Source organism: Rhinopithecus roxellana, chromosome 20, assembly GCF_007565055.1.
Source record: "Rhinopithecus roxellana isolate Shanxi Qingling chromosome 20, ASM756505v1, whole genome shotgun sequence".
NCBI classification, from domain to species: domain Eukaryota; kingdom Metazoa; phylum Chordata; class Mammalia; order Primates; family Cercopithecidae; genus Rhinopithecus; species Rhinopithecus roxellana.
The window spans coordinates 31,565,275-31,584,741 of record NC_044568.1 but is presented as its reverse complement, the minus strand read 5'-3'; the positions used below and the strand labels follow the sequence as shown (position 1 = coordinate 31,584,741).

At 45.9% G+C, this 19,467-nt stretch overlaps 1 protein-coding gene across 1 annotated transcript; it reads left to right on the top strand.

The window, feature by feature from the left end:
• Positions 1–5,115: 5,115 nt before the first annotated feature.
• On the top strand, positions 5,116–6,221 carry LOC104654267 (inverted formin-2; the record flags this gene model as incomplete). The annotated part of the gene is given in 3 exon segments (XM_030925667.1): positions 5,116–5,500; positions 5,820–5,927; positions 6,187–6,221. Coding segments are annotated over 3 exon segments (528 nt in total), but the record flags the coding sequence as incomplete, so codon positions are not given.
• Between the last annotated feature and the right edge of the window lie 13,246 nt (positions 6,222–19,467).

The following is a 19,467-nucleotide window of genomic DNA, read 5'->3' as shown; positions in this document are numbered from 1 at the left end:
ACGACAACAGACTGCAGCACGACCAGAGTGGTAGGACAGGGGCTATCCGGGGCTGCACTTTTCACAGTGGGGGGTGGGTTGGGGGTGCTATCCGGGGTGTCTGCCTGCATTGGGGGTACTGGTTGGTAGCACTATATAGGGCTGCTCTGCCCATGGCGAGGGGTGAGTTATGGGCGCTCTCTGGGCCCATGGAAGGGGACAGGTTACGGCACTATCGGATATACGCTGCTGTTGGCATTGTGGGGTGGGGCATTGTGGGGTGGAGGTGGGGGGTGCTATTGAGGGAAGGACTACCCGTGGAGAGGGGCGAGTTGGGTGCTATCAGGGGCTGCACTGCTGGTGGCAGTCGGCAGAGGTGGCAGCAACAGTGGTGGCATCCAAGGAAGGAGCAGTTCTCTTCCTGGACTCCACACTCCGGAGGGCGACTTACTCTTACTCATACTGGAGTGTGGCAGGCGCACAGTGTTTCTGTGGGAATCCTGAGCATGGCAGAGCCCCCACACCCACCATGGTTCCTGGGCCCATGCCCTCTGGGTCTGTGCTGCAGAGACTGCCTGGCACCCCCGGGTATGGAGTAGCGGACACCATAGGGGACAGGGCCCTGTGTGTGGAGGCATCTGGAACAGGAATTGGCACCTGGGTGGGGAGGGTTGGCTGGGTCTGAGTTTCTGCTGCTCCTGCTCCCTGAGGAGTGCAACCTAGTGGGCCCAGTGGTTCCTGTGGAGTGGGGAGCTGGGGGCTGTGGTGTCTCCAACACCCACACCATGCTCCAGTTCCTGGCCAGCGTGGGCCAAAAGGAGAGGCTAGACTTTGGAGGATGGGTGTGAGTGCCTTTGCTGAAACTGGCCCCTGCCACCCAGTGGCCGGCATGATAAGGTGAGGCTCTAACGCTACCACCCCTTGCATCTTCCTCTAGGCTTTTCTGGCTTTGCCCACCCAACTGCTCCATGCCAGGAGGAGTTGGAAACACCTGGAGCCTACGACACCATGGCTTGCCTCACTGTGGCTTGGTGGTGGCAACAGAGACTGCAGCACGCTGGAGCAGTAGGAGGGCAGCCACGCTAGGAGGGCAGGTGGCTGTAGCCAGGGCTAAACTTTTCACAATTGGGGGTGGGTTGGGGGTGGTAGTTGGCGGAGGTGGCAGCAACAGTGGTGGGGGCAGGCCTAACAGCAGTGGCCAGGCCGTGGCGGTGGCCAGGTGGTAGGAGCCTTGTAGGGAGGGCCAGTGAATTGGCAATGGGCCTGGCTCTGCCTTGCCCTTGCCGTGGACCTGCCCTATCGTTACCTGGACTATCTCAGCCCTGCCCTGCTCTGGCCCCACCCTGGCCCTGTCTTGGCCCTGTGCTACCCTGTCCCTGCCCTGATTCTGCCCTTGTACTGGCCCTTCCCTGTGCCCTGGACCTTCCCTGATCCTATGCTGGCCCAGCTTTGGCTCAATCCCTCCCCCTTGTCCTGACCCTGGTCCTGCCATGGCACTGGCCCTGCCAGTGGTCATGGTCCTGGTCCTGTTCTGGCTCTGACCTGGACTTGGACATGTCCTGGCCCTGATTTGTCCCGGCCCTGCCTTGGCCCATCCCTGCCCTTGCCCCACCATGGTGCTGCCTGTTCTGCCCTCTCCTGGCACTGACCTTGCCCTGTCATGGCCCAGTGGTGCCATTGCCCTGCTCTGGTTGTGCCCTGACCCCACCTGGCACTGGCCGCTCCCTGGATCTGCCCTGACCCTGCCTTGGTTTTTGCCCTGCCCTTACGATGGCCTGGCTCTGGCCTTGGCCTTGTCCTGGCCCAGCCCGGGCCCTGGCCCTGACCCTGACCCTGGTCCTGCCCTTATCCAGGCCCTGCCCCTCCTCCTACCCTGGTCCTGGCCTGGAACCTGGCCCTGCCAAGGACCTACCCTGACTCTGCCATGGCCCTGGCCCTGGCCCTGCTCTGCCTTGGTCCTGGCCCTGACCCAGAGCATTTCCTGGCTCTGCCCTCACCCTGGCCTTTCACTGGCCTGAGTTGGCAGTGGTCTGCTGCTGGTCTTGGCACCACCCTGCCCTGCCATGCTCTGGCTGTGTCGTCACCCTGCCCTGGTTCTGCCTTCTCCCTACTCTGGCTTTGACCCTGCCCTAGTCCTACCTTGGCCCTCACCCTAGCCTTGGCTAGGCCCTGCTCTGGACCTGGCCCTAGCCCAGACCTGGCCCTGGCTCTGACCTTTGTCCTGCCACAGCCCTGGCCCTGGCCCTGCCCTGACCCTGAACAAGACTTGGAGGTTTCCTGGCCCTGAAGTGACATGACCCTGCCTAGGCCTGTCCCTGCCCTCCCCTGCCCCGCCCCTGCCATTGCCTTGCCCTGTTCTGCCCTGTCCCGTCACTGACCTGGCCATGCCATTGCCCTGCCCTACCCTGCCTTGGCCGTGCCCTGACTCGATTCTGGCCCTGGCTCCATCCTGGATATGCTCTGACACTGCCTCAGCCTTGGCACTAGCCTGGCATTGGCCCTGCCCTCTCTGTGGGCTGACTCTGGTCGTGTCCTGCACCGGCCATACCATGCCTTGCCCTGACTCAGCGGTGGCTCAGTCCTGGACTTGGCGTTGCCCCTGGTCCTGCCATATTTCTGGCCCTGTCCCTACCCTGGGCCTGGCCCTGGCCCTGCTCTGGCCCTAACGCAGCCCCTGGTCCTGTCATGGCCCTGCCCTGGACCTGTCCTGGCCCTGGCCCTGGCCCTTCCCTTCCCCTGGCCCTTCCCTGCTTGAGACCTTACCCTAGTTCTGCCCTGGCCCTGACCCTGTCCTGACACTGAAATGCCTGGCCCTACCCTCGCCTTGCACTGCTCTGACCCTTGCCCTGACTCTGGCCCTATCACTGTCCTAGCCCGAGCCCTCTCACTGGTCTTACCACAGCCCAGAGCCTGCCTTGGCCCTGCCCTGATCCTGTCCTGGTCTCTGGCTGTGCCAAGAACCTGCACTGTCCTTGCCCTTGTTTTTTCTCCTGCCCTGAACCTGGTCCTACCAAGGCCATGGCCCTGCCCCTGCCCTGGATTGGCCCTGGCACTGGCATGGACCGTGGCCCTTGCCCTTCACTGCTTAAGGCCATATCCTGGCCCGGTCCTAGGCCTGACCCTGTCCTGGCCCTACCCTGGCATGCTATTCTGGCCCTAGTCCTGATCCTGTCCCTGTCCTGCCCCTAGCCCTGTTGCTGCTCCTGCCCTGGTCCTGGTCCTGCTGGGCTTTGCCCTGGTCCTGACATTGCCCTTTCCTAGTCCTGGCCCTGGCCCCGGTCCTGCCCCGGCCCTGCTCTGGCCCTGGTCTGAATCCTAGCCCTGCAATGGACTTGCCCAGACCCTGGCTCTGGCCCTATCTCTGCCCTGGTCATACCCTTGCCCTGGCCTGGACCCTGGTCCTTGTCCTGCCCCAGCCATGGCCCTGGCCCGGCCCTGCCTGTGCCCTGTTCTGTCTTGGTCTGGCCCTGCCATTGCCTGGTCTTGTTATTGCCCTGCCCTAGGCTGCCCTGCTTGTGCCCTAGATCTGCTCTGGCCTTTGCTCGTGTCTTGGTTCTAGCCGTGACTCACTCCTGGACCTCCTCTGACTTTGCCTCAGCCTTGGCACTACCCTGGCCTTACCTTGGCATTTGCCCTGCCCTCTCTATGGTGTGGCTCTGGTCCTGTCATGTTCTGCTCTTGTTCTGTCCTGGCACAGCCCTGACCTTGGCCCTGCCCCTGATCCTGCCATATCCCTGGCCCTGGCCCTGCCCTTATGCAGACCTGACCCTGCCCTTGCCCTGGCTTTGGCCTGGACCTTGGCCATGTAGTGACTCTTCCATGACCCTTCCCTGTCCCTGGCCTGGAACCTGGCCCTGCCAAAGACTCGCCCTGGCTCTGTCATGGCCAGGGCCCTTTCCTGGACTTGGACGTGTCCTGTTCCTTATTTGCGCTGGCCCTTCCCTGGCTCTGCCCTACCTCTTCTCTGTTCTATAGGGGTAGGGCCAGGATCAGGACCAGGGTAGGGCCATGGTAAGGCCTGAAGATGGGAAGGGCCAGGGTAGCAACAGGGCCATGGAGGGGTCGGGGCCAGGGATATAGTAGGACTAGGGGCAGGGCCAGCACTAGGGCTGAGCCAGGGCAGGGCCAGGGCAGAGCAGGAGAGATTACGTTAGAATACTATTTAAAAATATTATTTTAGATTTTAAAGATAACTATAATAGTAGTAATACTGTTTACACTATGTTATTTGTAATAGTAATAATGTTTTTAGTAGTTAATAATAACTAAATTTTAACCAGTACTTTCTTTGCTTCTGGTAATGTCTTTGAGTATAGCTATATAAATATGTATATATGTGAGGCATTAATTCTCACAATAACTTTATGTACTAGGTGCTTATAGTATTCCCATTTTCCAAATGTAAGAAACAGGCATAAAGAGGTTAAATACTTGGCCTGGCACAGTGGCTCACTCCTGTAATCCCAGCACTCTGGGAGGCCAAGTCTGGTGGATGGCATGAACTCAGAAGTTCGGGACCAGCCTGGGCAACATTGTGAAACCCTGTCTGTACTAAAAATGCAGAAAAATAGCTGATTAGCTTGTTGAAGTTCCTTGTAGGATTCTGGTTATGAAACATTGGTGAAATACACAGAGCATGGAGAGGGCGGGGCCAGAGATAAGGTCAGGCCAGGGAGGGCCAGGGCCAAGGCAGGGCCAGAGCTGGACTTGGAAGTGTCCTGGCCTTGATTTGCCCTGCCCCAACCTTGACCTGTCCCTGCTCTGGTGCTTCCTGCCATGCCCTGTCCCTGGCCTGAGTATTAGCTCTGGCCCTGCCCTGGAGTTGACCAGGCACTGCCATGGCCCAGTCCTGCTGTTGTCCTGCCCTCCTCTGCCCTGGTATTGTCATGGCCCTGCCTGAGCCCTAGCCCTGCCTCAACTCTGGACCTGCTCTGACCCTGCTCAGCCCTGGAACTACTCTGACTCTGCCTTGGTGTTGGCCCTCCCCTCTCTATGGTCTGGCTCTGGCCCTGCCTTGCACAGGCCATGCTCTGCCCTGTGCATCCCAGCCTGGGCCCAGCCCTGGTTCTACCATATTCCTGGCCTGGGCCATACCTTTGTCCTGGCCCTGGCCATACCCTTGTCCTGGTCCTGACCCTGTCCTGGCTCTGTCCTGGCCCTTCCTTGGTCCTTCCCTGCCCTTCCACACCCGGCCTTGCCCTCACCCTGCATTGGCCCTGCATTGCCCTGGTACTGCCTTGACCCTGGCCCTACCTTCTCCCTGGCCTTGCCCTGGCCCTACCCTTGCCTGCCCCTGGGCCTACCCTGTCCGTGACATGGCCCTGGACCTGCCTTGTCATCCTCTGTTCTGGCCCTGTATTGACCCCACCATGCCCTGATCCAGTGCTTGCCCTGGCCCTGTGCCTAGTCCTGCCCTGCTTTTGGCCATGCCCTATGCTACCCTAGCCCTGCCCTGACCTGGTTCTGACCTGGCCTTGGCTCTACCTTGGCCTTCTCCTACCCTGGCCTTGCCCTACCCTGTTTTTGCCATGCCCTGGCCTTGGCTTTGCCTTCTCCTGGTCCTGATTCTGCCCTGCCCCTTTCCTTGCTCTGGACCATCCCTGGTTCTGCCTTCTCCCTGGCCCTGCCCTTCCTGTGGCCCTGTCCCTGGCCCAGGCTTGACCCTCGTCAGCACCTGGCCCTGTTTTGATCCTGGCCTGGCCCTGGCCCTGACAGTTCCCAGGCCCCACACTGGCCATGCCTTGGCCTTGGCCCCTCCTTGGTCCTGCCCTGGCCCTGTGCTATCTTATTCTTGCCCTGGCTCTTCCTTGGCTCTGTGCTATTTTAGTTCTGCCCTGGCCCTTACCTCACCCTGGCCATACCCTCACCCTCCCCTGGCCCTGCCCTACCCTGGCCCTGCCCTGCCTTGGCTCTGCCTTTGACCTGCCCTGGTTCTGGTTCTGCCCTCACCCTCCTGGCCCTGCCCTTACCCTGGTCCCTCCCTGACCATGCTTTTTTCCTGGTCCTTCTCTGGCCTTGCCCTTGCCCTGGCCTCTTTCTGGTCCTGACATGTTTCTGGCCCTTCCCTTTCCATGTCCTGGACCTGGCTCTAACCCTGTCCCTGCCCTGCCATACCCTGGCCTAGTCCTTGGTCTGTACTTGCCTTGCCCTGCCTTGGCCCTGTGCTACCCTAGCCCTGCCCTGGTCCTGGTTCTGCACTACTTCTGGCCCTGGCCTTGCTCCTGTCATGTCCCTGGCTGTGACCCTGTCCCTGGTTTTTTGCTGGCAATGACCCTGCCCTGGTTCTGCCCTGGCCCTGCCCTGGTTCCTGTACTGTCCTAGCCCAGCCCTGACTGAGCACTGCACTACCCTGGACCTGCCCTGCTCAACACTGCCCATACCAAGGCCCTGCTTTGGCCCTGGCCCTGACTTGACCATGCCCATGGCCCTGCCCTGCCCTGGACCTGCCCTACCGTTACATGTCCTGTCTTGGCCCTGCCCTGGCCCCACGCTTGCTCTGTCTCGGCCCTATGCTACCCTGTCCCTGCCCTGCCCTGCCCTGAACCTGCCCTTGCACTGGCCCGTCCCTGGCCCAGGCCCTGGATTAACAAAGTTGCACAATCATTGGTCACCACTGTTTCTGTGCAGAACATTTTCATCTCCCAGAAAGGAATCTTATTAGTAGTCACTCCCTGCTCCTCCCTCCTCGCAGCCCTTGGCAACCACTATTCTAGTTTTTTCTCTCTATGGATTTACTTATTCTAAACTAGACATTTCATATGAATGGAATCATTCAGCATGTGACCTTTTGGGCATGTGCCAAGATTTTTGAAGTATGCTTTTTAATTTTTCTCTGATGTTTTCTAGATTTAAAAGTTTAGATTTTTGAATCTTTCTGGATTTGTTTTTTTGTTTTGTTTTGTTTTGTTTTGAGATGGAATTTCGCTCTTGTTGCCCAGGCTGGAGTGCAATGGTGCAATCTTGACTCACTGCAACCTCTGCCTCCCAGATTCAAGCAATTCTCCTGCCTCAATCTCCCGAGTAGCTGGGATTACAGGCATGTGCCACCATGCCTGGCTAATTTTGTATTTTTAGTAGAGATGGGATTTCTCCATGTTTGTCAGGCTGGTCTGGAACTTCCACCCTCAGGTGATCCGCCTGCCTTGGCCTCCCAAAGTGCTTGGATTACAAGTGTGAGCCACTACACCTGGCTAAAAATTGTGTTTTTAAAAATGTATTTCAAAAAAAATTTCTCTTTCGGAGGCAAACTGTGTGACCTGGTGAATATGTTAATTACCTTGATTGTAGTACTCGTTTTACAATGTATAAGTTTATCAGAGCATCATATTTTGTACACCTTGAAGATACACAAATTTTATTTTTCAATCACACCTCAATCAGGCTGAAAAACTGGCATTCATAAAGGAAGCAAGCATTAAAAATATTTTATAAATTTTCAAGCATAGAATGATAACATAAAATTAGGAATAAGAATAGGTGTGTATAGATTTTAACATTTATATCTGTGAATATTCATGTATACAGATCTTGAAGGTAAGTTATAATCTTGAAGAAAATGAAAATTATATTGTATACCTATAATAGGAAAATAAAAACTTACAGAAAGGCATATACCTTCACTCAGTGATGTGTACTTGAGCATATGTGTTATTTATTTATTTATTTATTTTAAGTTTTTAACTGTTGTCTCTTTTTTTTTTTTTTATTTTACTTTAAGTTCTAGGGTACATGTGCATAACGTGCAGGTGTGTTACATGTGTATACTTGTGCCATGTTGGTGTGCTGCACCCATCAACTCGTCAGCACCCATCAATTCATCATTTATATCAGGTATAACTCCCAATGCAATCCCTCCCCTCTCCCCCCTCCCCATGATAGGCCCCGGTGTGTGATGTTCCCCTTCCCGAGTCCAAGTGATCTCATTGTTCAGTTCCCACCTATGAGTGAGAACATGCAGTGTTTGGTTTTCTGTTCTTGTGATAGTTTGCTAAGAATGATGGTTTCCAGCTGCATCCATGTCCCTACAAAGGACGCAAACTCATCCTTTTTTATGGCTGCATAGTATTCCATGGTGTATATGTGCCCCATTTTCTTACTCCAGTCTGTCACAGATGGACATTTGGGTTGATTCCAAGTCTTTGCTATTGTGAATGGTGCCACAATAAACATACGTGTGCATGTGTCTTTATAGCAGCATGATTTATAATCCTTTGGGTATATACCCAGTAGTGGGATGGCTGGGTCATATGGTACATCTAGTTCTAGATCCTTGAGGAATCGCCATACTGTTTTCCATAATGGTTGAACTAGTTTACAATCCCACCAACAGTGTAAAAGTGTTCCTATTTCTCCACATCCTTTCCAACACCTGTTGTTTCCTGACTTTTTAATGATTGCCATTCTAACTGGTGTGAGATGGTATCTCATTGTGGTTTTGATTTGCATTTCTCTGATGGCGAGTGATGATGAGCATTTATTCATGTGTCTGTTGGCTGTATGAATGTCTTCTTTTGAGAAATGTCTGTTCATATCCTTTGCCCACTTTTTGATGGGGTTGTTTGTTTTTTTCTTGTATATTTGTTTGAGTTCCTTGTAGATTCTGGATATTAGCCCTTTGTCAGATGAGTAGATTGCAAAAATTTTCTCCCATTCTGTAGGTAGCCTGTTCACTCTGATGGTAGTTTCTTTTGCTGTGCAGAAGCTCTTTAGTTTAATTAGATCCCATTTGTCAATTTTGGCTTTTGCTGCCATTGCTTTTGGTGTTTTAGATATGAAGTCCTTTTCCATGCCTATGTCCTGAATGGTACTACCTAGGTTTTCTTCTAGGGTTTTTATGGTATTAGGTCTAATATTTAAGTCTCTAATCCATCTTGAATTAATCTTCGTATAAGGAGTAAGGAAAGGATCCAGTTTCAGCTTTCTACTTATGGCTAGCCAATTTTCCCAGCACCATTTATTAAATAGGAAATCCTTTCCCCATTTCTTGTTTCTCTCAGGTTTGTCAAAGATCAGATGGCTGTAGATGTGTGGTATTATTTCTGAGGACTCTGTTCTGTTCCATTGGTCTATAGCTCTGTTTTGGTACCAGTACCATGCTGTTTTGGTTACTGTAGCCTTGTATAGTTTGAAGTCAGGTAGCGTGACGCCTCCAGCTTTGTCCTTTTGACTTAGGATTGTCTTGGCAATGTGGGCTCTTTTTTGGTTCCATACGAACTTTAAAGCAGGTTTTCCAATTCTGTGAAGAAACTCATTGGTAGCTTGATGGGGATGGCATTGAATCTATAAATAACGTTGGGCAGTATGGCCATTTTCACGATATTGATTCTTCCTATCCATGAGCATGGTATGTTCTTCCATTTCTTTGTGTCCTCTTTGATTTCACTGAGCAGTGGTTTGTAGTTCTCCTTGAAGAGGTGCTTTACATCCCTTGTAAGTTGGATTCCTAGGTATTTTATTCTCGTTGAAGCAATTGTGAATGGAAGTTCATTCATGATTTGGCTCTCTGTTTGTCTGTTACTGGTGTATAAGAATGCTTGTGATTTTTGCACATTAATTTTGTATCCTGAGACTTTGCTGAAGTTGCTTATCAGCTTAAGGAGATTTTGGGCTGAGACAATGGGGTTTTCTAAATATACAATCATGTCATCTGCAAATAGGGACAATTTGACTTCTTCTTTTCCTGAGTGAATACCCTTGATTTCTTTCTCTTGCCTGATTGCCCTAGCCAGAACTTCCAACACTATGTTGAATAGGAGTGGTGAGAGAGGGCATCCCTGTCTTGTGCCAGTTTTCAAAGGGAATTTTTCCAGTTTTTGCCCATTCAGTATGATATTAGCTGTGGGTTTGTCATAAATCCTCTTATTATTTTGAGGTACGTTCCATCAATACCGAATTTATTGAGCGTTTTTAGCATGAAGGGCTGTTGAATTTTGTCAAAAGCCTTTTCTGCATCTATTGAGATAATCATGTGGTTCTTGTCTTTGGTTCTGTTTATATGCTGGATTACGTTTATTGATTTGCGAATGTTGGACCAGCCTTGCATCCCAGGGATGAAGCCCACTTGATCATGGTGGATAAGCTTTTTGATGTGCTGCTGAATCCAGTTTGCCAGTATTTTATTGAGGATTTTTGCATCGATGTTCATCAGGAATATTGGTCTAAAATTCTCTTTTTTTGTTGTGTCTCTGCCAGGCTTTGCTATCAGGATGGTGTTGGCCTCATAAAATGAGTTAGGGAGGATTCCCTCTTTCTCTATTGATTGGAATAGTTTCAGAAGGAATGGTGCCAGCTCCTCCTTGTACCTCTGGTAGAATTCAGCTGTGAATCCATCTGGCCTTGGACTTTTTTGGTTGTTAGGCTATTAATTATTGCCTCACTTTCAGAGCCTGCTATTGGTCTATTCAGGGATTCAACTTCTTCCTGGTTTAGTCTTGGGAGAGTGTAAGTGTCCAGGAAATTATCCATTTCTTCTAGATTTTCTAGTTGATTTGCATAGAGGTGTTTACAGTATTCTCTGATGGTAGTTTGTATTTCTGTGGGGTCGGTGGTGATATCCCCTTTATCATTTTTTATTGCTATCTATTTGATTCCTCTCTCTTTTCTTCTTTATTAGTCTTGCTAGCTGTCTGTCAATTTTGTTGATCTTTTCAAAAAACCAACTCCTGGATTCATTGATTTTTTTGGAGGGTTTTTTGTGTCTCTCTCTCCTTCAGTTCTGCTCTGATCTTAGTTATTTCTTGCCTTCTGCTAGCTTTTGAATGTGTTTGCTCTTGCCTCTCTAGTTCTTTTAATTGTGATGTTAGAGTGTCAATTTTAGATCTTTCCTGCTTTCTCTTGTGGGCATTTAGTGCTATAAATTTCCCTCTACACACTGCTTTAAATGTGTCCCAGAGATTCTGATATGTTGTATCTTTGTTCTCATTGGTTTCAAAGAACATCTTTATTTCTGCTTTCATTTCGTTATGTACCCAGTAGTCATTCAGGAGCAGGTTGTTCAGTTTCCATGTAGTTGAGCGGTTTTGATTGAGTTTCTTAGTCCTGAGTTCTAGTTTGATTGCACTGTGGTTTGAGAGACAGTTTGTTATAATTTCTGTTCTTTTACATTTGCCGAGGAGTGCTTTACTTCCAATTATATGGTCAATTTTGGAATAAGTGTGATGTGGTGCTGAGAAGAATGTATATTCTGTTGATTTGGGGTGGAGAGTTCTATAGATGTCTATTAGGTCCGCTTGGTGCAGAGATGAGTTCAATTCCTGGATATCCTTGTTAACTTTCTGTCTCGTTGATCTGTCTAATGTTGACAGTGGAGTGTTGAAGTCTCCCATTATTATTGTATGGGAGTCTAAGTCTCTTTGTAAGTCTCTAAGGACTTGCTTTATGAATCTGGGTGCTCCTGTATTGGGTGCATATATGTTTACGATAGTTTGCTCTTCCTGTTGAATTGATCCCTTTACCATTATGTAATGTCCTTTGTCTCTTTTGATCTTTGATGGTTTAAAGTCTGTTTTATCAGAGACTAGGATTGCAACCCCTGCTTTTTTTTGTTCTCCATTTGCTTGGTAGATCTTCCTCCATCCCTTTATTTTGAGCCTATGTATGTCTCTGCATGTGAGATGGGTCTCCTGAATACAGCAGACTGATGGGTCTTGACTCTTTATCCAGTTTGCCAGTCTGTGTCTTTTAATTGGAGCATTTAGTCCATTTACATTTAAGGTTAATATTGTTATGTGTGAACTTGATCCTGCCATTATGATATTAACTGGTTATTTTGCTCGTTAGTTGATGCAGTTTCTTCCTAGCCTCAATGGTCTTTACATTTTGGCATGTTTTTGCAATGGCTGGTACCGGTTGTTCCTTTCCATGTTTAGGGCTTCCTTCAGGGTCTCTTGTAAGGCAGGCCTGGTGGTGACAAAATCTCTAAGCATTTGCTTATCTGTAAAGGATTTTATTTCTCCTTCACTTATGAAACTTAGTTTGGCTGGATATGAAATTCTGGGTTTAAAATTCTTTTCTTTAAGAATGTTGAATATTGGCCCCCACTCTCTTCTGGCTTGTAGAGTTTCTGCCGAGAGATCTGCTGTTAGTCTGATGGGCTTCCCTTTGTGGGTAACCCGACCTTTCTTTCTGGCTGCCCTTAAGATTTTTTCCTTCATTTCAACTTTGGTGAATCTGGCAATTATGTGTCTTGGAGTTGCTCTTCTGGAGGAGTATCTTTGTGGCATTTTCTGTATTTCCTGAATTTGAATGTTGGCCTGCCCTACTAGGTTGGGGAAGTTCTCCTGGATGATATCCTGGAGAGTGTTTTCCAACTTGGTTCCATTTTCCCCCTCACTTTCAGGCACCCCAATCAGACGTAGATTTGGTCTTTTTACATAATCCCATACTTCTTGCAGGCTTTGCTCATTTCTTTTTCTTCTTTTTTCTTTTGGTTTCTCTTCTTGCTTCATTTCATCCATTTGATCCTCAATCGCTGATACTCTTTCTTCCAGTTGATCGAGTCGGTTACTGAAGCTTGTGCATTTGTCACGTATTTCTCGTGTCATGGTTTTCATCTCTGTCATTTCATTTATGACCTTCTCTGCGTTAATTAGTCTAGCTGTCAATTCTTCCACTCTTTTTTCAAGATTTTTAGTTTCTTTACACTGGGTACGTAATTCCTCCTTTAGCTCTGAGAAGTTTGATGGACTGAAGCCTTCTTCTCTCATCTCGTCAAAGTCATTTTCTGACCAGCTTTGAGCCGTTGCTGGCGATGGGCTGCGCTCCTTTGCAGGGGGAGATGCACTCTTATTTTTTGAATTTCCAGCTTCTCTGCCCTGCTTTTTCCCCATCTTTGTGGTTTTATCTGCCTCTGGTCTTTGATGATGGTGACATACTGATGGGGTTTTGGTATAGGTGTCCTTCCTGTTTGATAGTTTTCCTTCTAACAGTCAGGACCCTCAGCTGTAGGTCTGTTGGAGATTGCTTGAGGTCCACTCCAGACCCTGTTTGCCTAGGTATCAGCAGTAGAGGTTGCAGAAGATAGAATATTGCTGAACAGCGAGTGTACCTGTCTGATTCTTACTTTGGAAGCTTCCTCTCAGGGGTGTACTCCACCATGTGAGGTGTGGGTTGTCAGTCTGCCCCCAGTGGGGGATGTCTCCCAGTTAGGCTACTCAGGGGTCAGGGACCCACTTGAGCAGGCAGTCTGTCCCTTCTCAGATCTCAACCTCCGTGTTGGGAGATCCACTGCTCTCTTCAAAGCTGTCAGACAGAGTCGTTTGTGTCTGCAGAGGTTTCTGCTGCTTTTGTTGTTGTTGTTGTCAACTGTGCCCTGTCCCCAGAGGGGGAGTCTACAGAGACAGGCAGGTTTCCTTGAGCTGCTGTGAGCTCCACCCAGTTCGAGCTTCCCAGTGGCGTTGTTTACCTACTTAAGCCTCAGCAATGGTGGGCGCCCCTCCCCCATCCCCGCTGCTGCCTTGCGGTTAGATCGCAGACTGCTGTGTTAGCAATGAGAGAGGCTCCGTGGGCTTGGGACCCTCCCGGCCAGGTGTGGGATATATTCTCCTGGTGTGCCCGTTTGCTTAAAGTGCAGTATTGGGGTGGGAGTTACCCGATTTTCCAGGTGTTGTGTGTCTCAGTTCCCCCGGCTAGAAAAAGGGATTCCCTTCCCCCTTGCGCTTCCCAGGTGAGGCGATGCCTCGCCCTGCTTCAGCTCTCGCTGGTCGGGCTGCAGCAACTGACCAGCACCGATTGTCTGCCACTCCCTAGTGAGATGACCCCAGTACCTCAGTTGAAAATGCAGAAATCACCGGTCTTCTGTGTTGCTGGCGCTGGGAGTTGGAGACTGGAGCTGTTCCTATTCGGCCATCTTGCTCCACCCCTCCGCATATGTGTTATTTATAATAGCCTAAATTTGAAAACAGCCCAAACGTCCATTAACTGGTGAATGAATAAATTGACAGTGATATGTTGAAAGAACAAAATACTGTTCAGCAATAAAAAGGAACTAACTACTGACTTGGCAAAACATGTGAATCTCAAAAGTATTATGCTAAGTGAAAGAGAGATGACATACTATGTGATTTCTTTTAAAATTTTTGGAGAAGACAAAATTCAGGACAGAAACCAGATCAGTGGATGCCAGGAGTGGGAGTTAGGGAAGGAAATGTATTGCGAAGGAACAGTAGGAGATTGATTGTGGTGATGTTTGAAATGTTCTATGTCATGATCGTGGTTGTGGTTATGTGACTATTCTGAAAGTTTGTTAAGTTGTTTGTACACTTCAAATTGCTGGTGCTTAATATATATTAACTGTACTTTACAGTGAACTAAAATTAATTCATACTTAATAAGTGATGTAAAAAGTATTAATGACTTAAACATTGATTTTCCAAATGAGATCGCTGATTAAAATTCTCAAATATTGAGAACAAAGATATAGTATCTCACTGTAATTTTTATTCTTCTTAAGGTTAGTGAGGTTTGAAAATATTTCATACGTTTCTTGGCCATTTGGATGTCTTCTTTTGCAAGTGTCCATTGACTTCTTTTACTTATTCTTCTGTTATGTTGCTTCCAGTTCCTTATGAATTTGTGGAACTTTTTGTACATTAAGAGCAGTAGTCTTACATTTTTAGTCTGTAAATATTTTTCCAGTCACCTGTTTGTTTTGACTATAGTATGTTTTTTAAAAAAGGAAATATTTGAAATGTACGACGACAGCTCCCCATACTCCTGTTAACATTTTGATATATTGCTCATGTTTTAAGAAGTTTATATACGTGTCCATGAAGAGTCAAACTATAAAATATTTGAAGAGATTTATTCGGAACCAAATACGAGTGACCATGGCCCGTGACACAGCCCTCACGAGGTCCTGAGAACGTGCCCAAAGTGGTTGGGGTACAGCTTGCTTTTATGTATTGTGGGAAGGCATGAAACATCAATCAAATACATTTAAGAAATGCATTGGTTTGGTTTAGAAAGGCAGGACAACTCAAAGTGTGGGCTTCCAGGCTATAGGTAAATTTTAACATTTTCTGGTTGATGGTTGAGTTTATCTGAAGACTTGGGATTAATGGAAAGGACTGTCCAGGTTAAGATAAAGGATTTTGGAGGCCAAGTGTTATGGTGCAGAGGAATCTCTCAGCAGACTTCAGAGAGAGAGATAGCAGGTTGTAAAATGTGTCTTATTAGACCTAAAAGGATGCCTGGGTCTTAGCTGATTATCTCCTGGATCTGGAAAGGAAGGAGGGAAAACAAAGGGAAAAGGGGATTCTCTATAGAATGTGGATTTTTCCCACAAGAGATTTTGCATGACAATTTCAAGGTATGGCAAGAAAATATATTTTGAGCTAAATATTTTTTCCTTGTCTCGTAATGTTATGCCAGAGTCAGACTGAAAAGTAAGTCACAATATGTAGGGTCAAATAAAACCCATCTGATGAGAATTTATGGTTTGTAGGGCTTGACTCCCTAGACCCCTTAGGTAGGAATTGGGGCAAGTTTAAAAATCAGAGCTTAGTCCTCATATGGCTTTCAAAAGTTGGGAACAAGTAATACTTCCACAAATTCTCATTTAATTACAAATCTCACTATTCTTTTTCTTCTTTGCTAGTGACAGCCACAGCAAAGGGTTCAATGTGTATTCTTCCAGTCTAGCTTTCATATTTTTATGAGGATGGGGAGATAGGTATATAGTTCAGTGTTTCTCAAAGTGTGATCTTCAGACCAGCAGCATCAGCATCACCTGGAAACTTGGAAGAAATGCAAATTCTTAGGTCCCTACTCCAGTCCTGTGGCGTCAGAAGCCATGGGGGTGGGGAACAGCTGTTTTTAGTAAGTCCTTCAAGTGATTGTGATGCATACTGAAGTTTGAGAACCCTTGTTCATCTAGGTCATTGTCTTTAACTGCTGTATGGTGTTCTCCAAATTGAATATACCATTTTTTAAAAAAGAGACTAAGTCTTGCTATTATGTTGCCCAGTCTGGTCTCAAACATCTGGGTTTATGCCATCTTATTCCGCCTCAGCCTTCAGATAGCTGCAACTGTAAGCATGCACACTGCACCCAGCTTGAATATACCATATTTTTAATTCCATACTGTCAAGCATTTAAGTTACTTTTCTTTAAAAAATTAACATTAATGCAAAGGAAACAATTGGCAGAGTGACAAGACAACCTGCAGAATGGAAGAAGATATTTGCAAAGTATGTATCCAGGAGAGGATTAATATCTGAATATACAAGGAACTCTGACATCTCAACAGCAAAATAAAAAGAATCATATTAAAAATGGGCAAATGACCTAAATAGACATTGCTTAAAAGAAGACAGACACATGACCAGCAAATATATTTTTTAAAAAAGCTCAAACATCAGTAATCATCAGGGAAATGCACATCAAAACCACAATGAGGTATCATCTCACCCCACTTAGAATGGCTACTATCAAAAAGACAAAAAATACCAAATGGAGAAAAGTGAACACTTAAACGTGACTAGTGGGAATGTGAAGTAGTACAGCCACTATGGAGAACAGTGTGAAGGTTCCTTAAAAAACTGCAAATGGAACTATTATGTCATCCAACAATTTACTATTGGACATTTATCTAAAGGAAATGAAATCAGTATATTGACGAGACATCTGCGCCCCCATGTTTATTGCAGCACTATTCACAATGGCCAAGATATGGAATCATCCTAAGTATGTAACAACAGATGGATGCATGAAGAGAATATGGTATATATACACAATGGAATATTATTCAGCCATAAAAAAGAATGAAATCCTGTATTTTCAGGCACATGAATTGAACTGGAGGACATTATATTAAGTGAAGTAAGCCAGGGACAGAACGTTAAGCACTGCGTGTTCACATTCATATGTGGAAGCTAAAAAACAGTTGATCTCATAGAAGTAAAAAGTAGAACAGAATACTACAGGCTGGGAAGGATAGGGTGCAGGAAGGGTAGGGAGCAATTTGTTACAAGATTCAAAGTTACAGCTAGAAAGGAAGAGCAAGTTCTAGTGTTGTATACCACAGTAAAATTACCGCTAGATAGAAAGAGCGGGTTCTAGTGTTGTATACCACTGTAAAATTAGAGCTAGATAGGAAGAGTGGGTTCTAGTGTTGTATACCACTGTAAGATAACTGTAATTAGCAAGAATATGTTGCACAGTTTCAAAGAGCTAGGAGGAGGATGTTGAATGTTCCCAGCACAAACAAATGATAAATGAGATGATGAATATGCTAATGACCTTGATGTGATCTCTGTATCTATGGAAATGTTACTATGTTCTTCATAAATATTAATATGTCAAACATTTTAAAATTAATAATGAACAAAAGATAAAGGGCCCTGAATTCTAGTTTTAGAGCAGAATTGTATCCAATCAGATAGATTCTATATTATTAAACTTTCACTTTAAATTTGGAGCTGAAATATATTTGGAAATCCTTACTTTCAGTATGTTCATTTGTGTGTGTGTGAGGTAAACTTGGTTGGCTATTGGCAAATGTATTGAGTAGCTACTTAATAAAACATTTCCTTCCAGTGCTTCAGCTTTCTGATTCTTAGAAAATGTGTGTGTTTAACATAATATGCATTATCACTTTTGAAAGTAACTAGTTATTCTAACACTTATGTGTGCTCAATTAGTAATATGAATTTGAGAACTATCAGTCTTTTCTGTGACCTGGAATAATTTAAGTAATAGAAATTATCTGATTAGATAGAAACTCATTGTAAAATCATCAAGGTTAGAAGCTCTTGAGATTTCCTTTGACTTTTGTGTATCATTAGTTTTAAAGAAAATAAATGGGCATAATAGACATTTTCACTATACATCAGGAAGGGAATTCAGTGGAAAAACAAGCCCCCTACCCGCTCTTGACCTTCAGTTTATACTTTTCTTCCTTAAGTTAAGTACTACTGCTGGTTTCTTATGCTATTTCTAGAATCAGCCTATCTGTTGTCTTTAAAATAACTCATCAATCACCTGTTGTTTGAGCTCCCTTATGGATCTATGTAGTTTTTCTGTCTCTTTTAAAAAAATTTTTTTATGCGACAGAATACACATAACAAAATTTACCATCTTAACCGTTTTTAAGTATACAGTTCAGTAGCACCATCTTTCACATTGCTGTTTTAGCAGTCTCCAAAACTTGCTTTTTATCTTGCAAAACAAATTCTGTATCTATTCAACAGCTCTCCATTCTTTCCTACCCGCAACTCCTGGCAACCATCCTTCTACTTTCTGTCTCTCTGAATTTGACTACCTCACGTAAGTGGAATCATTCAGTATTTGTCTTTTTGACATGGGCTTATTTTATTTAGCATAATGTCCTCCAGTTCCATTCATGTTGCCTTGAAAAACAGGATTTCATTCTTTTTTATGGCTGAAATAGTATTCATCTTGTAGCATGTCAGGATTTCCTTCCTCTTTAAGGCTAAATGGTTTTCCATTGTATGTGTATACCAACATTTTATTTATCTAAATTTACCTGCCAATGGATTTTTCGCTTGTTTCCACCTTTCGGCTGTTATAAATAATGCTACTGTGAACGTGGGTGTACAAATAACTTCAAGTCCCTGCTTTCATTCTTCTGAATATAACTCCAGAAGTGGAACTGCTGGATCATATGGTTATCTATTTTTAATTTTTTTGAAGAATTTCTGTTGTTTTTAAGGTCAGTTTTGATGGTTTGTTCTTTGCTAAAAAATGTATTTTTCAATTTTATCAGTACAGAGTTGTATATAATATTTATATATTTTACTTGTACAGTTATTTAAAGCTTGTATTATGTTTCTATATTCTCATATAATAATATCCAGTGTCTGTGTTTGTAACAATTTCCTCACTTCTCATTTTCCTCTTTCATGTTTACTATTTTATTGGTGTTTAAAACCTAGGCTTTGTTTTTTTTTTTTTTTTTTTTTTTGAGATGGAGTCTTGCTCTGTCACCCAGGCTGGACTGCAGTGGTGCTATCTTGGCTCACTGCAACCTCCGCCTTCCAAGTTCAAGCAATTCTCCTGCCTCAGCCTCCTGAGTAGCTGAGATTATAAGCACCCGCCACCACACCCAGCTGTTTTTTGTATTTTTAGTAAAGACTGGGTTTCACCATGTTGGTCAGGCTGGTCTCAAACTCCTGACCTCATGATCCACCCACCTCAGCCTCCCAAAGCGCTGGGATTACAGGTGTGAACCACTGTGCCCAGCCGTTTTCTAGCATTTAAATTTTTCTGTTTCATTAATTTTAGCTTTCATTTTATTTATATTGTTATTTCTTGAGGCAATGACTTGGTTCGTCTGTTTTCATTTTTTTGTTTTTTTAACTGTAAACTGTAAGACTAAATTTTATTTTTTTTTAGTTACAGGACTTTTTAATATATTCTGGTTATTAATCCCTTATGAGATATATTATTTGCAAGTATTTTCTCCCACTCTGTGGATTGTTGTTTCATCTTCTTGATAGTGTCCTTTGATACACGAATTTTTTATTTTGA